Raw genomic sequence first — 22,572 nt, 5'->3', positions numbered from 1 at the left:
TCATTAAAATGTCCATACTACCCAAAGCAATCTGCAGATTCAACGTAATCCCTATTAAATGGCATATTTCACATATCTAGAACAAATACTCCAAAAATTCATATGGAATTAAAAAAAAAAAAACCCTGAATAGCCACAGCAATCCCGAGAAAGAACAAAGTTGGAGGGATCACAATACCAGACATCAAGCTATACTACAAGTCCACTGTAATCAAAACAGCCTGGTACTGACACAAGAAGAGGCACATCGATCAATGGAACAGAACAAAGAACCCAGAAATTGACCCAAACCATTACACTCAATTATTTGACAAAGGAGGCAAGAGCATGCAGTGGAGTCAAGATATGATGTTGGGAAAATTGGACAGATACATGCAAAAAAATAAAACAACCACCAACTTACACCATACGCAAGAATAAACCCAAAATGGATAAAATACTCAAGTGTAAATTGTGAAACCACAAAAATCCCAGAAGAAACCATAAGCAGCAAAATCTTAGACATCTCTAGTAGCAATATGCTTGCCAGTACATCTCCTAGGGCATGGGAAACAAAGGAGAAAATCCAGAATATGAAAATTCTGATATTTTAGGTTGCTAAGAAATACTTGTGGTAAGTGAAAAATTTTATCTCACTTTCGTTTTTGGAGACATTCTTAACATATAAAAATTGTATCCCATGACCCCCCAAAATAAGGCACAAACAAGGTGTTTATTCCCTTTAAATTAGTTGTGCTCTTTCATGAAACAAAATTTAATGATATATTTATACGGTGAATCACCTGAAAAGATGTTCATCATCATTAGCCATTAGAGGAATGCAAATTAAAACCAATAATCATGACACAACTGTCATCATGGCCTAATTAAAAAATAGTAACAATGCCAATTCCTGGCCAGGGGTGTGGAGAAACTGCATCTCTTAAACATTGCTGGTGGGAATATAAAGTGATACAGCAACTCTGGTGGCAGTGTCTTTAAAAATTAAGCATGCAATTCCCATTCAACTCAGCCACCATATTCCGGGGGTGTTTACCCTGGTCAGTTGAAAACTTATTATCATGTGAAAACCTATATAGGAATACTTATAGCAGTTTTCTTTGTTAGCTTAGCTGTTCCTCAACAGGTGAATGGTTGAACAAAATATGGTACATTCATACCATTAATGTACTATCATACTATGAATGTACTACTTCACAATAAAAAGGCACAAACTGTTTACCCATGCAGCAACCTGGATGAATCTCCATAGAAATGTGAGTGGAGCATGGAACAGAGTGCAGAATCTTGGAGGAAAGGTGGGGAATGGTGGGTGGAGGGTAATCAACCAAAGAACTTGTATGCATATATGCATAGCCCATGGACACAGACAATAGGGTGGTGAAGGCCTGGTGCTGGAGGGGGGAAGCAGGAGTGGGTTGGAGGGAGGCAATAGGGGAAAATGGGGACATATGTAATGCTTTCAACAATAAAGATTTAAAAAATCCTATCTAATAAAAGAGAAACATGCAAATTGACCATAACCCCGACACCCTTCCCATTGGCTAATCAGCAGGATATGCAAATTAACTGCCAGCCAAGATGGCAGCCGGCAGCCAGGCAGCTGAAGCGAACAGCAGGCTTGCTTGCTCCAGTGACGGAGGAAGCCAAGGTTCCTGGCCTAAGGCAGCCCAGCTTTGAGTTCCGAATGCAACAATGTTGCAATTATAGAAGCTAAACAAAGCCCAGATAGCTGCTTTCAGCCGGCAGTGGGCTCAGAGCTTAGAGTGGCAGTGATGGCAACAGAGTTTTAATTATAGAAGGTAAACAAAGCCCAGATATCTGCTTTCAGCAGCCGAGGCCTCAAGCTGGAGCCGGCCTCAGAGCTAAAGCCGCTCTCAGCTCCAGTGACAGCCATAGAAAGTAACTAAATCCCAGAATAAAAAAGAAAAAAAGGAGAGGCTGGGAGCTTCAGTCACCCGCCAGCCTGAAAATGGCCCTCAGTCCCTCATCCAGACTGGCCAGGCACCCCAGATGGGACCCCCACCCTAGAGGGGGTGAGGGCAGCCTAAAAACAGCCATCAGCCCATCATCCAGGCTGGCCAGGCACCCAAGCGGGACCCCCACCCTGATCCGGGACACCCTTCAGGGCAAACGAGCCGGCCCCCACCTGTGCACCAGGCCTCTATCCTATAATACAGGTAGGGCGGGACAGCGCGAGCTGCCATCCGGGCCCCATGTGCAGCCCTGGGCAGCGGGGCATAAGCCCCCGCCCCCAGCTGGGACCCCTATGTGCCATCTGAGCCCCCAGCCGGGACCCCTGTGCTACCTAAGTCCTGCCCCCAGCTGGGACCCTATGACTATTGGAGAGCAGGAAAGTGCCGCTGGGCCCTGGGTCGCTGTGGTGATCTGGCCATCAGGAAGTAGAAAAGTGTGGCCTGTAGGCAGCCCCCAGCTGCGCCTGATCAGGGAGCAGGAAAGCCTGGCCTGCGGGCAGCCCCCAGCTTGGCCTGCTCCCCTGTCGCCATGGCAGTCCTGGAGCAGGAAAGCCTGGCTTGCAAACAGCACCCCCATCCTGGCCATAGCTCAAGGGAGAGTACAACATGCAGTGGAGGCCAGGAGCCTGAGAGATCAACACAGAGGGGCTCCTGCTCCAAGTCTCCATGGTGTGGCTGTGGGCAGGCCCCCAGCAGACACACACACACAGTGCCTGCTCTGAGCCTCCAATGTGGCTGGGAGCAGACCCCAGTGGGGACACACACACACACACACACACACACACACACGACAACTGCTTCAAGCCTACGTGGCGTGGCTGGGGGCAGGCCCCAGCAGGCACACACACAGGACGCCTGCTCCGAGCCTCTGCTGCCAGACTGTGGCCATCAGTAAGACATCCACTGAGGGCTCCCGGACTGTGAGAGAAGCAGGCTGGGCTGAAGAAACCCCCACCCCCCAGTGCATGAATTTCATGCACCGGGCCTCTAGTAAAATATAAAAAACAATTTTTTAAAAATGTGAGTGGAAAAAGGCAACCTCAAAAGGTTACATACTATATGATTCCATTTATATAACTTTCTTTAAAATGACAAAAATCACAAAAATGAACAGATTAGTGGTTGACAGAGATTAGGGAGGGAAGTAGGTGTGTGTGGCTATGAAAGGCCAGTAGGATGTTTCTTTGTGATGATGGAAATGTTCTGAATTTTAACTGATAGTGATGTTGATATCCCGATTATCATACTGCACTAGAATTTTGCAAGATGTTACCTTTGGGGGAAACTGGTAAAGGGTACATGGGATTGCTTTGTATTATTTCTTAAAACAACATGCATGTGAATCTATAATGATCTCAAAATTAAAAGATTACTTTTAAAAACATATAATGAGTTATAATATAAATATTCTGGTGAAACAGTATTTCCTCCCCACATATACTTCTTATTATTTTAGTCTCATTTATTGATGGTTCATTTGATCATTCTTTCATTCATTTCAGAAATAATTATTCTAAAACCGATGTCATCACCAACTTGTCACTGTTTTAGAATTTAGCACATAGAGGACACTCCTTAATTTGGTTACTTAGTAGTAAGTTCTACAGATAGTTTTTATCACTTAAATGTACTTTCTATAGGTGTACTTGGGCGCCTTGGTAACATTAGCTATAAAATATTCAAAAAATTTTCCAGGGTAAAAATACTGTGGTTGTGCTTCATGGTGTAAAACTCATGGGCCTTAATTACACATTCATCTGTGTACAAGAGCTGTAAGAAATAATCAGATACTGCCGGCAGGCACTTGCTCACCTTTAAAGAGTATGTGAGTTTTTCTACCGGCAGATGTCCTGGCAGGCCCCTATGTTTTCCCAAGAGACAACATTCTTTCTCCAGTTCAACTTTGGAATTATCTGACATCATTGAATGTGATCTGGGAACTTTTCTGAACATGTAACTTTGAGCTCTAGGCGCCTCAAAAGCTGGGTTTAGAGAGATAACTGTGCTTATGGATCACCTGGAGAATCATTTCTTAGTTTTCTGATTTGGTGAACGTCAGCCTCTGGATTAGCCAGAGCTATGGAAGGCTCTCTTGCTGGTCTGCAGCCCTCCTATCTCCAAGAGAATGCTTTTTGCTGAATTGTGCTTTGACATAGTATCAGGGGTGCCAGTGTCTAACGAATGAAATGGGGTATTTGGTGACTGGAAATGAAATTTGATAATCTTAAGACTAGAAAGGACTATTTTTTCCTAATTAGTGGAAGAGTTGAAGGGGGTGCCAGGAGACTTCCCACTTGCCCTCACAGCATATCATATCATAGGTACCCCATTTTGTGGTCAGACAAAGCCAGCCCTAACCGCAGCCACTGCAGGTGTGGGTCACAGAGACAGAAAGCATTTCCTCTCAGCCCTGTAGACTTGTGAGGTGCCCTCGCCTTCTTTTTTGACCCTTTTTGGAGGATTCCTCCAGCCTTGTGATCCTGGTTTGAACAGTGAATTTCTGCCGAAGAACAAGATTAAACCCAGTTTTTGGCTTTGAACTTTGTGGAAAATGAATGTATGTTCCAGTGAGTTACGCTGTAGCATGAAGGGATTTTCCCTAGAAGTAATGTTGTAAATTAGATTAGACCCAGTCTAGCTCACTAGAGTTTATTTAATCTAGCATCTGTCTGAACCATAATATTCCATTAATAATATCCCATAGAAAATGCAGCTCTCATTTATCTTTCAGCAGGGTCTCCTGGGGGTGATCTTTGGTCATTTTTTTAACCTGTTTGTCTGCTATGGCCAGAGAGGATGCAATAGCCATCTTAGGCAGATGGGCAGTGATGGTGGTCTGGGTTCTTTGGTGGTTCTGTGCAGGTTCTTTACTTTGCAGAAAAATATCTAATGGCACCTAGCACCATCCTTGATGATGGAAAGGAAAAGGAACTTGTGCATACCTCAGATACAAAGGAGGACCGTGTAGAATTGTCTATGTGTGAAAATGTATAGAAACAGTGGTAGCATGAGAATGATGGGTTCAAAATCATCAAGGTTACTAATGGTGCATAGTCTGGTGTACAAATGAGCAATGTAATTTTAGTCACTTTAGTTTTTTTCTTTGTCATTGGCATTAAATCCACAAATACAGTGTTAAAATTGCATCTAACTTTTTTTTTTTCTTGTCTTTTGTAGTCTCAAACCATGAATTATGTGGGACAGCTGGCCGGGCAGGTGATTGTCACTGTGAAGGAGCTCTACAAGGGTATTAACCAAGCCACCTTGTCTGGGTGCATCGATGTCATTGTGGTGCGGCAGCAGGATGGCACCTATCAGTGTTCACCTTTTCATGTTCGGTTTGGGAAGCTGGGAGTCTTGAGATCCAAAGAGAAAGTGGTGAGTGCAGGGCACAGCCTGTTCTCCAGGAGGGTGAAAAGTTAGATGACAGCAATGAGTAAATCATTACTGTGAGCTCTCTGGGTCTTTTATTTTAAATTTGTATGATGTTAAAGACAGTGGTATGAGAAGTCAGCCTTAATTGCATTTTGAAGTTGCTTCTAAATTCATAAAGCCCCTACTACCGGAAGTCTCTCCAAAGGAAATCTCCCTGTATTATTTAGACTGAAAATTATTTTGATAATCCTATGTGCTGCAGCTCAGAAGAGCAAAACAGAGAAACTGGAGTTATAAATGGGTGTGTTAGGTGTATTTAGAAAAAGTTCCTTTACCTTAGATAGCATTTCAAAATGTTTAGGGTAATGCCTTCATAACAATTCTGAATGGAATAGACTGACATAATCAAGAAAATGTTACATTTGTTTAAACAGTTAATGCCAAAATTTTTTGTTTGTTTTGACAAAGCTGTAAAATCTTATTTGTAATCTAAATTTGGTTGATATCAGGACTTGTCTCCAAATCCAACTGAAATGTAAATCCACAGGCCATAGGCTGGTTGACTTCTATTTATTTTAGGGAAGATTCATTTAAAAAGACATTTGTGTTGGCTTTTCTTTAACTCTTACATTCTCTTACCTCCAGGTAATGGAGCAACAGGAAGGTAAGGTTTGTTAGTACATCTGATGTAAATCTAGTCAGAAAATTGAGCTAATAATAAAACTTTGCAGGTACATACTACTCTTGGCCCACAGTATCTACCTAAACCAGTGGTCGGCAAACTGCGGCCCCTTGTGTGGTTCTTCCACAAAATACAACGTGCAGGCGTGCACAGACAGTGCGATTGAAACTTCGTGGCCACACTCAAGGGGCCAAAGAGCCACATGTGGCTCGCGAGCCGCAGTTTGCCGACCACGGACCTAAACAGTGTGGGGAGATTTTGTCAGGATTTTAAAGCACAATAAAAGATCCACACCGTTTTCTGAAATAGAAGTACAATGTATGTGTTAGAGGACCACTGGCATAAGTTGAAAACATCTATTTTCAGATTTGGACTATTTCACACAGCAGATCTTATTCTTTAAAATAGAAATTTCCCTTTATGTTAATTAAATTTAGGTTATTTTGAAAGTGAAAGATAAGGTTTATGGATTTCACAAAGTAGATTGAAAAAAACATCTCATTTTTCTAGGTATTAACAAAATCAGTATTCCACTGGAAAGCCACATTTCAGGAGGCAGGGTTTGTATGGTCTGGCCTCTGTTCAGAGTCACCCTTTGGAAACCAAAAGTAGTTGCAACTTGTTTAGTGACTTTGAAACTTTCCATTGCAAAACAGTGTTTAGCCACAGTTAACCTTACTGGAGTTTTTCTTTCTTTCTGGTACCACTAAGCTGCAGTACTTTCACATTGCATTTGCTTTGGTAGAATCAGTTGTAATCTGTTTATGCACTGAAGCTTGCCATTAGTTACTCAAGAATCTATTTGTAAAGCTGCTTCAAAGGTATTGTTTATTTTTGCTGTGATTTTTTTTTTTTTAATCAGATTGAATAAGTCTGGTCTTTCAAAGTGGAACTTATGTATATAATAGTGGCCCCGTGCACGAAATTCGTGCACATTAAAAGGGAATTAATTAGAGGAAATATTGTAATATTGCTATTTGCCCTTTCTCTATAATAGCAGTGTGAGAGATGAAAGGAAATTAGTAAAATGTATATGAAAACAATATATAAATTTATTAATAAATAGTATCAAAAGAATATAACAAAACAGACATGACATAAAAACAACAAAAACATGATATAAAAACAACAGTGATGCAAACAATGACTGATAAAGTGATTAAACTTATTCTAATATCTCCCTGTACACTGCATTAAGAGTGAAAACACTTTCAAAGTGCTTGACTAATTTCCCTTGTGATGAAGTATTTAGAACTTTAACATCACATGCTCTTCGAACTTGAGAGAAAGCAACATATAACTGACCATGTGCGAAAACGGGTTCAGGTAGGAATATTCCTACTCTGTCTAGAGTTTGTCCTTGTGATTTATTAATAGTCATGTCAAAGGCTGGCATCACGGGAAACTGTCATCAAATTAATTTAAATGGGAGGCCAGTGTCAGATGAGGACAAATCAGTTCTTGAAATCGGAACAACCTCTCCCTCTGCAGATCCTGTTAATACTTCAGCTTCGATAATGTTAGGTTGTAATCTTTTGATAATAAATCTGGTACCATTACAAAGACCCCATTTACTATTAAGATTTCTCAATAGCATGATGATTGCACCCACTTTCAATTTTAATTTATGACACGGCATTCCCGAAGGAGTAATATTATTAAGAAATTCGATGGCAAAATTTTCCTTTTCTGCATCATTTGTTGAATCAATGGAATCATCACTCAAATATGTGTGAAAATCTCCATCAAGTATATTCAAAATTTCTTCATTTAATTTTTGAACGTGCTCATTTTTTGGACAAAGAATTGCATGTTTATAGATATATTTTTAACATTATCTATAGCTATACTATTTCCAAAGGTGGCTTCAATAATAGATCCATTACAAATCATTTCACAGGGGATTTCAATAATATCTATTCCTAAATGAAAACTGCTATCCAGTTTGCCATCTCCAAGTTTTACTAACCATTCACTATAAGCAGAATCCTCTGATCTCATATTTGTTGTAAGAGACAACTTTCTGAAACATCCCCAAACATTACAGTAAACTCATTTGTACTATGGCCGATCGCATAGCATGCGGTACAATACTGAGACATTATCGAAAATCCCCTCCAAGAAAGAGAACTTTCCCACCAAATACAACATTCAAATTTATAATTTCTCTTAGTAATCTGTCTATGGTGTTTATAGCATGACTGGATGCCATGGTGCATTCATCAATAATGAGAAGTTGGGCCTTTTTAATAGTTTTAGCAACTTCACTGTTTATATCAAGTCTAGAAATTGAAGTTTCATTTAATGGAATTGGTAATTTATATTGGGAATGAAAGGTTCTTCCACCAAGAAGTAAATTTACAGCAATTCCTGTAGACGCTGTTTGTAAAACAGTACCACCGCGACCTCTATTATAATGTATTAAAAGTTTATAAAGATACGCCTCCACACTCCGAGGGCCGGTTCCTGCCTCAGGAAACAGTTTGGGGAGGGTGCAGCCATCGCTAAAGCAACCCCTGCAGGGATGACTTCCTTCTGGTTGGTCAAGCTTTGGTTGTGATGGGTGTTAGACCCAGGGTTTTTATATAATATATAAATAGATAAGCATTTGTGCATCTCAAATGATGACTGGGCAAATAAGATACCTTTTTCTGCATGCTGTATGCCTCTAAGAGAGTAATACAGTTTCTATACAAAGTTACACAAATCATTGTGTTAAATATGTTAATTTCTTCTTTTCCACTCCTGGCTTGATATCCCAGAAACTCAAAAGATATTTTTGGGAGGAAATTGGGCTATTTGACCAAAAAACAGCTTTCCTGTAACAATAAAATGATGTCCACTTTGAGATTACCTGGCACTTTAGATTAACTATTAGTCTTATTTTAGGTCAGTTTGGATTAGGGAAAGCAATTTATTGATTTTAAACTAAGACTCAATTTTCAATTATGGCACCACCAATTAACTGACCTTTAAAATTTTATATATATATATATATCTTTTTATTGATTTCAGAGAGAGGAAGGGAGAGGAAGAAAGATAGAAACATCAAAGATGAGAGAGAATCATTGATTGGCTGCCTCCTGCATGTCCCCTACTGTGGATCCAGCCACAACCCCTGCATGTGTCCCTGGCTGGAATCGAACCTGGGACCCTTCAGTCTGTAGGCCGATGTTCTATCCACTGAGCCAAACTGGCTAGGGCTATGAGCTGAACTTTAAGGTGAAATCATAATCACCTTAAAAATCTCTGGTTAGAAAAAATAATAATTTTCCCACTGCCATTGGTATGTTTTTGTTTGATAGAATACCAACACAGTACTCCCAGTACGTTTCATAACTCAGGAGTTTAATTTCAGAAGGTAAAACTGCAGTTGATATTTTAAAATACATTTTTGTTTTGTAACACAAAACATTATTTGATTACTTATCAAAGTTAAATAACCCAGTGTATTAGGAAAGACAGTTTCCATTGTGGATGACAAAAATCCACCTCACACTAGCTCAAACAAAAGGGGAATTTACTGGTTTGCATGACTAAAGTCCAAGGGCATTTGAATTAATCTGGCTCTATTTAGAGTCTCTGAAGGTATTATCAGAACTCTCTTCCCCTCCACCTCTCAGCTCCACTTCCCTTTGTGTGTATTCTAATACAAGATGGCCACCAGTACCTCCAGGCTTGCTTCTTATTAACTCAGCAACCCCAGTGGAAAGAGAGCTTTCCCTTCCTACACTTGAAAGTGCTCAGATGTTTCTTGATGATGATTTTTCCCAGTGAGGACCATGCAGAGTTCAGTACCCTTAGATTATGGACTATTCTACTTATATTTATATCATGTCTTTATCTATAGGGTGGGGCAAAAATAGGTTTGCAGTTATTAGTAGGAGAAAACAGTTTATTCATGTATTATTATTTGTTATTGTGTTATTTTTCATATGAACAACTGTAAATATACTTTTGTCCCACCCTATATGTTTGCCTTTATATCCCTTTAACAGTCTAAAACTAGAGTTTACAAGGTTATTCATAAAAGTTTTAAAAGTTGGTATTCATTTATTATTGTACAATTATCAGATTAAAAGAATTGATTCACAGCCTAGAGATAAACAACTAAATTACTTTTAAGTGATATAATAGCAGTTCATATTATATATAAACACTCCTCACTTTGCATGGTAGTACAGACCTATAAAAGTGACTGGACAAGCTAAAACTGCAAAGAAATTTTTCATAATCAACGAGAAAAATTAGGATTCTTCCATAACCTTTATAAATATTTGTCATTACTTGAAAAATTCTTTTTTTTTAATTTTTATTTTCTAAAAATCTTTATTGCTGAAAGTATTGCATATGTCCCCTTTTCCCCCCCATTGACCTCTCCCAGCCTGCTCCCATCCCCACTCCAGGCCTTTACCACCCTATTGTCTGTGTCCATGGGTTATGCATATATGCATACAAATTCTTTGAGTGATCTCTTCCTACCCATCCACCCCTGACTTCCCTCTGAGATTCGACAGTCTGTTCCATGCTTCTGTCTCTGGATCTATTTTGTCCAACAGTTTATTTTGTTCATTAGATTCCACATCTGAGTGAGATCATGTGATACTTGTCTTTCTCTGACTGGCTTATTTTGCTTAGCATAATGGTCTCCAGGACCCTCCATGCTGTCTCAAAGGGTAAGAGATCTTTCTTTTTTATTGCTGCATAGTATTCCATTGTGTACATGTACCACATTTTTTTATCCATTCACCTACTGATGGGCACTTGAGCTATTTCTAAGCCTTAGCTATTGTAAATTGGGCTGCTATGAATGTAGAGGTGATGCATTCTTTCTGATTGGTGTTTCTTAGGATATAGTCTTAGAAGTGCGATCACTAGGTTAAATGACAGTTCCATGTTTAATTTTTTGAGGAAACTCCATACTGTTTTTCATAATGGCTGCACCAGTCTGCATTCCCACCAGCAGTGTACTAGGGTTCCCTTTTCTCCACATCCTCGCCAGCACTTGTCATTTGTTGATTTGTTGATGGTAGCCATTCTGACAGGTGTGAGGCGATACCTCATTGTCATTTTAATTCGCATCTCTCTGATGATCAGTGACTTTGAGCATTTTTTCATATGTCTCTTGGCCTTCTGTATGTCCACTTTGAGAAGTGTCTATATAGGTCCTTTGCCCATTTTTTAAATGGGATTGTTTGTCTTTTATTAAGTTGTATGCATTCCTTATATATTTTGGATATTAACCCTTTATCAGATGTATCATTGTCAAATGTTTTCCCATACAGTGGGTTCCCTTTTCATTTTGTTGGTGGTTTCTCTACTGTGCAGAAGATTTTTATTTTGATGCAGTCCCATTTGTTTATTTTCTCCTTAGTTTCCCTTGCCCTAGAAGATGTAGCCACAAGCATATTGCTATGAGAGATGTCTGAGATTTTGCTGCCCATGGTTTCTTCTAGGATTTTTATGGTTTCACGACTTACATTTGTCTTTTACCCATTTTGAGTTTATTTTTGTGTATGGTGTAAGTTGATGGTCTAGTTTCATTTTTTGCATGTAATGATCCAATTTTCCCAGCACCATTTATTGAAGAGACTGTCTTGACTCATTGTATGCTCTTGCCTCCTTTGTCAAATATTAATTGAGCATAATGGTTTGGGTTGATTTCTGGGTTCTCTGTTCTCTTCCATTGATCTATATGCCTGTTCTTGTGCCAGTACCAGGCTGTTGCAATTACAGTGGATTCATAGTATAACTTGATAATCTAGTATTGTGATCCCTCCAACTTTGTTGTTCTTTCTGAAGATTGCTGTGACTATTCAGGGTCTTTTTGGTTCCATATAAATTTTTGGAATATTTGTTTCTTAATCTTTGAAATGTGCCATTGGTATTTTAATAGGGATTGCATTGAATCTATAGCTTGCTTTTGGTAGTATGGACATTTTAATAATGTTAATTCTACCAATCCATGAACATGGTATATTCTGCCACTTGTTTATATCCTCATCTATCTCTTTTTTTAACATCCTGTAGTTTTCTGAGTACAAGTCCTTTATCTCCTTGTTTAAGTTTATTCCTAATTAATACTCTGTAAGTTTAAGTTAACTTCTAACTTTTCAGCCTTTGAACTTTCAATGTCATAAAGTATCTTTGAGAGCTCCTTTAACCTGAACATTTTTTGCCTATGTCACTTTCCTCAGGACCATCTTCATCGTTTTCGTCACAACCACTTTCCTTCTATTTGTGGATAAGCTCACCTTCACCAAGTTCCTTGGGCTGCACATTTGAGTCTCTTGAATGGCAGCAGGGCCACTGTTCCCACCATCAGCTATTTCTTCTTCATTTTTAAAAAAATCTTCATCCAAAGACATATTTAGAAAGAGGAAGGTAAGGGTAGGGAGACAGAGGAGAGAGAGAAAGAAGCATCGATGTGAGAGAGAAACAGCAATAGGTTGCCTTCCATATGTCCCCTGACTGGGGGATCAAACCTGCAACCCCAATATGTGCCCTGATCAAGAATAGAACTGGCAGTCATTTGATGTACGGGGCAACGCTCAATCACCTGAGCCACTCTATAACTGTTTACATTTCATTTGAGTTTTACTTCTAATACTATTACTCTTTTTTTCTGTACTGCACTTTGATCTTGGTCAGTTTCCTTTTTCAATTATTCGTTTTTATAAAATGTTACATGAGTTTATCACTGGAGACAAGGAGGCAACACAACTCTGCTTTATTGTCTGAACCGAGTAACAGTGCTAGGACCAGTCACCAACAGACTTTGAAAAAGTGACAAGATAGGTTATTGATCATGATGGGCATCTATTATTTATGTAGTGATTTGTGGACAGAAGAGCTGGCAGTGAAATTTGTGCTTTCTGTAGTTACTCACAGTTAACATACATTGGTAACTGAAATTTGTGTTTATCTGAACTGCGCAAAAAGGGAGACATACCTGTGCTATAACTCTGACAGTGCTCAGATGTTTGTTTACGATGATGTTCCCCCTATTCTATGATATTTGGGAATTAAATAATTTAAAATGTTTATATGTTATAAAAATAGATGATAAAACATTTTCTTTCAATCCCTGATTACCATCCCCTCCGACACTATCCCCCAAGGTTTGTTTGGGGTTTTTTAGGGGTGGGATATGTGGCAGGTAGCATTGTTTCTCTGGGGCTGTCACTCTAGGAATTTCATTACTAAGTTTGACTTGAGAACCCAGAATTTAGCCTTAGTTTAGCCTGAATGAAAGACTCTTAATGCTAAATTGCACTTTGTTTCTCCTTTTAGATTGATATAGAAATCAATGGTGATGCAGTGGATCTTCATATGAAATTGGGTGACAATGGAGAAGCTTTCTTTGTGGAGGAGACTGAAGAGGAATATGTGAGTTCTAGTGGGTCATATCCACTTTATTCATTGTATTCAGGCCTCTGGTGCATAGCCCCAAACAGAAATATTCATTTTTCATGGTTAGTTGTACGTCAGAAAGGAGCTGGAGGAGTGGAGAAGGATCGTTTCTCCATGCCAGATTTCAGGGGTCAGAGAGAATGCAGAAGGCCTTCATACTTGCTTTGTTTTAATAAGGAAAGGCACATCTTTTTCTCTAACTTTAATGAGCTTTCTTATTTAGTGTCTGTTATAGTTTATACCTTGACTTGAATACATTTGAGTTCTGCCTAAGTAATCAAGGTGTATTTCTTCAGATTATGTGTGTGTTGGTACACATGTGACCTTTAAACTTGGAAAGCAAGTTTACCATTTTGATTTGGGACATTGTATCTCAAACCTTGAATAGTCATGGTGAAGTTCATTAAGGTCTCAAGGGAATTAAATCAGCCTATACCAGGGGTGGGCAAACTTTTTGACTCGAGGGCCACAATGGGTTCTTAAACTGGACCGGAGGGCCGGAACAAAAGCATGGATGGAGTGTTTGTGTGAACTAATATAAATTCAAAGTAAACATCATTACATAAAAGGGTACAGTCTTTTTATTTTTTAGTTTTATTCATTTCAAATGGGCCGGATCCGGCCCGCGGGCCGTAGTTTGCCCACGGCTGGCCTATACCCTTTATAAGCAATTACTGCATACTTGGCTTCTTTAAGCGAGAGAGCACAACTTGTCCTTACCAACACACATTCCCTCCCCCTCCTACCCCAACCTCTTCCCCAACCCCCTTCCCCATCCTTCTCCTTCTCCCTCTCTCCCCATCCTTCTCCCTCCCCTTCCCTCCCTGCCTCTCTTTCTCCCTCCCCTTCTCCCTCCCTGCCTCCCCCTCTCCCCCCCTTTCCTTCCTCTCCCTCTTTTCCCCTCTCTTTCTCTACCCCTCTACTCCTCTCTCCCTTTCCTCCTCTCCTTTGTATCCATTGATTTAAGTTGGTAGTAAACTATCCTTAATAGATTTAATGAGGATCTTTTAAAAAATTCTTAGAACTCATTGTTAAATCTTTCATTATCTATATCTCTATCTATCTATCAGCCTAAGTGACCATTCGACTGTCCAACTGGTAGCTATGATGTGCAATGACCACAAGGGGGCAGACGCTGCAACCGGTAGCTATGACACGCACTGACCACCAGGACCAGGAGCTGCTGAGCTGCAATGACTTGGCAGCTGTGGTTCTCAGGTGACATACCCGGAACCAGAGAGGAGGGAGCCCAATTCCGGGGTGTGTCACTCAAGAATTGCCCTCTCACAATCCAGGACCCCTTGGGGGATTTTGGAGAGCTGGTTTCGGCCCAACCCCCACAGGCCAGGCTGAGGGACCCCACCAGTGCACGAATCCATGCACCAGGCCTTTAGTAAAGAATAAAATCTCAGATCACTATGGCCCATGAGGCTTAGTTGGTTGAGCATTGTCCCATGCACCGAAAGGTCACAGTTTCAATTCCAGGTCAGGGCACATAACTAGGATGCAGGTCTGGTCCCCAGGGTGCGTGCTGGAGGCAACTGATAAATGTTTCTTTCTCATCGATGTTTCTCTCTCTCTCTCCCCCTCTCCCCTCCTCTCTCTGAAATCAATTTAAAATATCTATACTAATAAAAGGGTAATATGCTAATTAGACTGGACATCTTCTGGATGTCCCTCCGGACAAAGCCATGTTGGGGTGGTGCCGAGGCAGAGGTGGTAAGGGGTGATCAGGCCGGCAGGGGAAAGCAGTTAGGGGGTGATCAGGCTGGTAGGGGAGCAGTTAGGGGACAATCAGGCTGGCAGGCAGAGGTGATTAGAAGCGATCAGGTCAGCAGGCAGCGGTGGTTAGAGGCGATCAGGCCGGCAAGGAAGCAGTCAGGGGCATCAGGCCGGCAGGCAGAGGTGGTTAGGGGCAATCAGGCAGGTGAGCGATTAGGAGCCAGTGGTCCCAGATTGCAAGAAGGATGGAGAGGGTGCAGGCCAGGCTGAGGGACACCCCCCCCCCCCATCCCGTGCATGAATTTCGTGCACCGGGCCTCTAGTATACATATAAAGAGATTATCATGTAAAAAAAAAAGTACAAGTAAACTTTATAACAAAAACCATTAAATTAAAAGACCTCTGGATGTCAGAGACCACAGCCTGTCACTTTGATAATATCTTATCATTGCAGTTTCTCTCTAAGTATGTGTTGTTGGTGAATACAAATTTTGCTTGGGAAAACAAAACTTTGGCCTTGGTGTAATATATTTACCAAACCTAAATTCAAATGCTTGATTTAAAACAATTATGGAAACCCACTTATTTTCAGTATATTATATAAAGAGTGTTCTGAATTACATGAGGCTAATTTGGATCTCTGTTACCTACCTTCCATTTCCTCCATGACATGAAAGAATGAAGCAAATGATTATGAAGTTAATTTCCTGAACACAAGACTTGATCATTTATTTAATAATAAAATAAGAGTTTATTTCTAATCGTTGGGGTTTATTTTCTTCTTTTTAATTTCTAAAAGGGTATCTTAAATGTTTTACGATTTAAAAATCCACTAATTTTATTTGTTACAGAGTATTGTTTCTGTTATAATCATCTTCCTCCATCTTCAATTAATTTGGCAAACACAAGCATTAAGTATAAATTTTACCATAGTTTCTCACTTCACTTAACCCAGTGGTTCCCAACGTGGGGCACACACCCTAAAGAGGGGGCAGTTTAACTTTTAAGGAGGTGAATTTGAGAGTGAGTTATTAACAGTGAATTTTTTGCATTTCTTATGGTTCTAGGGGCCTCGTATACAGTATATAAATGTATATTTTGACATATTTATGCATGTCAGTTCTCTATTATGTTTTGAAACTTTATTTGGTATTTTTTCATGTCCCTTCATGTTACTATTTTTTTAAACAATTTCTTAGGGATTTCTTCCTCAGTACTTTAACTGTCCTTTCCTTCTTTTATTTTTCTCTTTCATGGATGCCATAGTCTTTGGAAGCTTGTTTAGACCAAGTTAATGGCCTTTCAGGCTTCCTCCACGTGAACAGGAGTTCACTTTTTGAATAATAAGAATTATATGTGACAGGATGGGCATCAGGATTTTATAGATGCTTAGGTGGGGCATGGCCAAAAAAAAGTTGGGAACCACTGTCCTATTGTCCGTTGTCTGATGGGGTATTTTTGTCCTTGCCTTCTGCTTTGTCCGTTTTTACTGTTCTTTGTAAGTTCTTTAGAGATGCTTTGTAACACTTCCTTGGAATTCATCTGCTGCTGCTTTGAATTTCTTTTTACAGATAATTTAATTGGCTTTGCTTTAATTATAGCTCTCATGTTCCATGCTGTCTTGGCATAATGGTTCCTCCAAACATATTGAGTTATGTGGACCAAAGTGAGCTAATAAAGCTGTGGGCAATAAAGTAAAGACCTATTTAGAGTGGACAGTGCCCCAGTTCAGTGTGACTTTCTTGCCTTCAGGGACTATTGTTTCTGCCACTATGAAAATTTAGATATGCAAAGAATTTATTATTATTTTGGTTGTCCAATTTGCCGTGGACAACTTTTCTTTCTTTATGTTCTCTTTAAGGAAAAACTTCCTGCTTACCTTGCCACTTCACCAATTCCTACCGAAGATCAGTTCTTTAAAGATATTGACTCCCTTTTGGTAAAATCGGTTGGAAATGAAAGACCATCTCAGAGTTCCAACATCTCGCACATCTTGGAAACAGAGACGGTTTTTACTCCAAGTTCTGTGAAAAAGAAAAAAAGAAGGAGAAAGAAATGCAAACAGGACAGTAAAAAGGAAGACCAGACAGTTTCCCCTGCTGCAGAAGACACTATGGATATGGATCTGAGCTCTGATGATGACAAGGGGGCCCAGTCAGCAAGGTAGGACTCTCAGTCTGGGAGGGCTCTTTGTGCAGATGCCAGATGTTCATGCATGCTCCAAACAGAACACAGCTAAAGTGAGAAGCTGTTTCTTTTATGGGTCTACAGTATGAGGTTTGGACTTGTTTTTCCCCTTGACAGTTTGTTGTGGAATCAAGTAGGAAAGGCATTTTCTTTTTTTTCTTTCCATAACTTGACAAAATTTGCCATCAGACTTCCTACGGTAGTGCTCAAATATCATTTAAAACAGACTGGCAATGTGTGTCTTTTCATCCAGTAAGTTTCCAAAAGCCAAATAAATTGTAAGTCTCAAAGAAGATCTGAACTAGTGACTCACCTCTGGGTACGCAGATACAAACATCAGGACTATTTATTTCCTAACCCAGTGGTCTTGTGCTTAGTATCTCACCTATTCCTGAGAATTATTAAAAAGAAGGAAAAAAAGATTTAAAAATATGAACAATAAAATGTCAATAAACACATATATGTTAACAAATGAATCTAAAAAAAGGAAACAAAGCAAAACAGAAGCAGAATCATAGATACAGAGAACATTTTGTTGGTTGCCAGATAGGAGGAGGTTTGGAGGTGAAAAAAGTAAAGGGATTAAAAAATACAAATTGGTTTTTACAGATAGTCATGGGGATGTAAAGTACATCATAGGGCATATAGTCAATAACATTCTACTAACTGTCATGGTGTAGGATGGGTACAGACTTACCGGGATGATCACTAAGTTATATATAATGTCTAATCGCTGGGGTCTACATCTGAAACTAATATAATATTGTATATCAACTGTAATTGAAAAATAACAAAATGATTAAAAATTTTTAAAAAAACATCCTGGTAAGTTAAAAGAGGAAAGAAGGGTTTTGTTTTGTTTTAAGTGAGAAATCTTGATGACTACTTATTCACCAGTTCATTAGATGCCAGTTTTCAAGTCAGCAATGTCTGAGGTTGAAAGGTAGCAATTTGGGGTAGGACATGTATTTTTTCATTTAAGATTGTATTTTTAGATTATCTCTCACCTTTTATACTCAGTGGTTGCACTGGCACAGGAAGGATCATAGGTGTGTCAGTGGGGTGCTTATCTTCATTGGTAACCATTGAACAAGAAGCTGCTGCCCACAAGCATCCCTAAATTTTCAAATCTTTTATGAGAATTGGGGTGGGGGAGGATGGCATTGTGACATGTGTGCTGGTCCACTTGTATCCTTTCATCTCAGCTGCTGAAAAGAGATTATGCCCTACTTCCTGGGAAAATAGTGCTTTAAAGTTCTCTTCATGAAAAATAATTTCTGTCTCTAGTTATAGAAACCAAATATATACCAATTGTAAACTCTGTTGTGACCTAGTATATGCTTGATTGACCAAGTTTTTGTTTTAAATGGTGAAGTCAGGAAAAAAGTGCTTTTATTGTATTACTAGAGGCCTGTTGCACTAAAGATTCGTGCAATAGACCTGGGTCCTGGGTGCCGGAGGAAAACTGGTGCCACTCCGGCCAGAGTCGCCTTCACAGCCCTTGCTGCTCCGCCTTCAGTCTTCGCTCCGCCTTCGCGCCTCTGTATGCAAATTAACCACCATCTTTGTTGGCGGTTAATTTGCATATCTCGTTGATTAGCCAATGCGAGGCTTAGCGAAGGTATGGTCAGTTGCAATCTTTGTCTATTATTAGATAGGATAGTTATACTTTGTTAATGAATAACATAGTATAATAATCCCTTTTTGGCAAAACTGTTAACTTATTTTCCAAAACTTTAAAATCTGGGTTGTAAATTCTGGAAAAAAATTCTATATGTGATAGTAATTTTTAATTTATGAACTCCTTTTCTGCCCATCTTTTATTACTCAACTACCATATTTGAGACATTCTTTCTCAGTCTTCCCACACTGTAGATTTTTACTTCAGTTCTCCTAGAGTACAGAATTCCTCTGTTAAAACTAAACAACAGAAGAAAGCAAGAAGTACTTTAGACTCTACAGACCAGTGTAAACTATACCTAAAAAAAATTTAAAATAATTCAGCTGTTTTTTTTTTTTTTTTTTTTGGTCAGTGTCAAAACACTAGCTGGGAAGAGCTTAATTAAAGCCCCAAAGAACTTTAAGCTAATACAGAGTACCATAGTTTCTTAAAAAGAGACTCTTATTATTTTCTTCCTGCTTCCAGTCTCTTAAGGGTTATTTGTCTTTTCCTTTCCTAAGAGAATATACTAGAAGGCCCTTTGAGATCTTTTATTATTTGATTTTGGTTCTATTAACAGTGTAAACAGTTCCTTTAAAAGTTTTGATTTATTTATATTAAAATGTGTAGTGGGCAGGAAATGTATTCTTTTGACAAAAAACTCAAAATGCACATGCGTCTAAATTTTATTTGGATTAGCATTAATAATCCCTTGAGTGCCTTAATTCCTGGAAATGTTTAAGACCCACCAGGAAGGATCCTGAAGTAAAAGTTTCGCCTTCAAAGTTTTGTTGACGAATGTTCAGCAAAGTCCTTTGTATAACATAGAACCAAGTTTAGAACTCCTGAACAACCTGCAGCTTTATTTTTATTTTTTTTCTATTTTTCAATTACAGTTGACATTCAATATTACATTAGTTTCAGGAAAACAGCATAGTACCAACCTGGGAAGTTAAAACATTTCTGAAACATATGCGAAGTCATCTACTAGATGCACAAGAATTATTGTTCTAGAGGAATTTTGTAAACGAGTGCTGCAGGTGGACACTTGACAAAAATATTGGTGAATGCCTTTCTTTTCCAGATTGTGTGAAAGGCTGCATCAACCAAATCTGTTGGTGTACTGATTTGGTCTACAGTGACATGGTTTCCAGCTTCTCTATTTAAACAACAACCTTGCTTGCTTGGCATATCAGAATGCATGTAAACTAGGGCCTTGTAACAATTTTCATAAGTTTAGTGGTTTGCCTTTTCTGTAGGTACCAGTGAATCATAGATGCTACCACTTGGAGGAACACTTTCCTGAAATTTCCTTAAAACAGGATCTGCTTAATTATGCAGCCAACAGATATTAGGAGTTTGAAAAGACAAGATATAACAGTTGTGAAAGTTCAGGTCATATACTGAAATAAGCGCTAAGCTGATAAAAGGTAGAAAACTGAACCAGTTAAACTTCTGATTGTGGAATAGCTACTTCCTGATCACTCCAGGCCTTCATTTTCTTAATCTGTGAAATAAGGGAATTAAGCTACATGGTTTGCAAGGTCCTTTCTGCTCATTATTTAGATTCTAAAATAATTTGGATGAAGATATTTAGGGTCAAAAGTATTAACATCACATTAAGTGACACGTTAAAGAATCTGAAAGAAAAAAGAATAGAAAGTCTACCGTCTTTGCAGTAGTGAGACCTAGAGCTATATAGTATTGGAATTTGGAACTTTTTAAAAAATATTTTTGTTGAATTTAGAGAAGAAAGGAGAGAGATATAGAAACATCAGTTATGAGAGAGAATCATTGATCGGCTGCCTCCTGCTTGCCCACACTGAGGATCAAGTCCACAACCCAGGCTTGTGGCCTGACAGGAGTCTAACCATGATCTCGTGGTTCATTGGCTCACGCTCAAGCATGGAGCCACACTAGCTGGGTGGAATTTGCAACTTTTAAATATCTTACCCTCCTTAACTCCTACCACTTAGGAAAGAAATTCTGTTTCTAGAGAAGATACCTAAAATAAATGATTTTATTTTGATAGATAACATTCTATTTAAAATCTTTTCATTCATAAGAGAATTAAGGTTAATTAAGGCTCCTGAAGAAGGCAAATGAAAGACGGCATCATTCTCTGAAGCAGGTTACTATATCACAAGGTAGAAGAAACTCAATTTGTGGAAATTGGAGTTTTAAACTACACAGAGCTTTGTGTAAGCTGTACCTAATGAACCTCTGTCCCTTCCTAAAATTGGACTTTCAGCTTAAATATAGTTCAAAAGCCATGTTTGTCCTTCCAGAGGATGTACGGACATACCAGATGTACCGGTTAATAATGCGGATTTTGTAATCAAAGAAAACAGGATAATTTCAAGAGAAACATCAAAAGTGCTTTATTCAAAGTAATGTCCATTGCTAGCTACACATTTCCCCCATCTTTCAGGTAATTTGTAGATACCATCCCAATAGAACTTTTCTTGTTTTGAGGCAAACCATTCAGAGACCCAATTTTCCACTTCTTCGTATGTTTTGAAGTGCTGCTCAGAAAGTGCATGTGCCATCGATTGGAACAAGTGGTATTCTGAAGGAGCAAGGTCTGGTGAATACAGTGGGTGGGTTAATACTTCCCAGGCAGGATCTTTAACGTGTCTTTAACTGGTTTTTAAGTGTCCGATGGTGCGTCATCATGAAGCAGAATTACTTTGCCCTATCTTCTGGCCCATTCTGATCGTTTTATGATCAAAGCGTGGTTCAAATTGATTATTCGTTGTCGGTAGCGATCAGTATTAACGGTTTCACCTGGTTTTAGAAGCTCTTAATACACCACACCTTCCTGATCCCACCAAATGCAGAGCATGGTCTTCTTTTCAAAGCGATTTGGCCTTGCAGTCGATGTTGATGGTTGACCTGGATCAACCCATGATTTTGTGCATTTGGGATTCTCAAAATAAATCCACTTTTCATCACCAGTCACAATTCGATGCAAAAAAGACTTTTCTTTCGTGTCAACATTTTACTGATGACTTTTCAGTTTTCAATTTCTCTTTCGTTCAGTTGATGTGGCACCCATTTTCCTTCCTTTAAAATCTTTCCCTTTGCTTGTAAACAATCAGAAATTGTTTGCTGAACAACGTTTAATCTTTCTGCAAGTTGTTTTTGAGTTTGACATGCATCTTCATCCAATAATGCTTGTAATTGTTGGTCTTCAAACTTTTTCGGTTGACCTGGACGTTCTTTGTCTTTCACATAGAAATCATCACTTTTAAAGCATTTAAACCAGCGTTCACAAGTATCTTGAGATGGAGCATGTTCACCATAAGCTTCCTGAAGTATACAATAACTTTCAGCAGCACTTTTCTTCAAAATAAAGTAATGAATTAAAAGTTCTGCAAATGCTCTTTTTTTGACATGAAATTTGACATTTTTAAGTGTAAAAATATCTATAATGTTAGCATGTTCAGCAAATTTGACATACGAAGTTTTGAAGCTTGCTGTCAATACAACAAAATAGCATACATATCAAATCGCATATATATCAACATACTAGCATGTGTAACTCTATCTATTGA

The 22,572-nt window shown here is 39.0% G+C and overlaps 1 protein-coding gene across 1 annotated transcript in view; it reads left to right on the top strand.

Moving 5' to 3' along the window:
- LPIN2 (lipin 2) overlaps window positions 1–22,572 on the top strand; it is a 76,187-nt gene that overhangs the window by 24,236 nt on the left and 29,379 nt on the right. The window contains exons 2-4 of the mRNA XM_081096937.1: window positions 5,154–5,354; window positions 13,327–13,422; window positions 17,030–17,331. Coding sequence (XP_080953063.1) covers window positions 5,154–5,354; window positions 13,327–13,422; window positions 17,030–17,331 — 599 coding nt within the window. The remainder of the gene's footprint in view (window positions 1–5,153; window positions 5,355–13,326; window positions 13,423–17,029; window positions 17,332–22,572) is intronic.

Source organism: Myotis nattereri (genome assembly GCF_964212035.1).
Source record: "Myotis nattereri genome assembly, chromosome: 8".
NCBI classification, from domain to species: Eukaryota; Metazoa; Chordata; class Mammalia; order Chiroptera; family Vespertilionidae; genus Myotis; species Myotis nattereri.
Note: the sequence above shows the minus strand (reverse complement) of the source record. Positions and strands in the feature narration are given on the sequence as shown.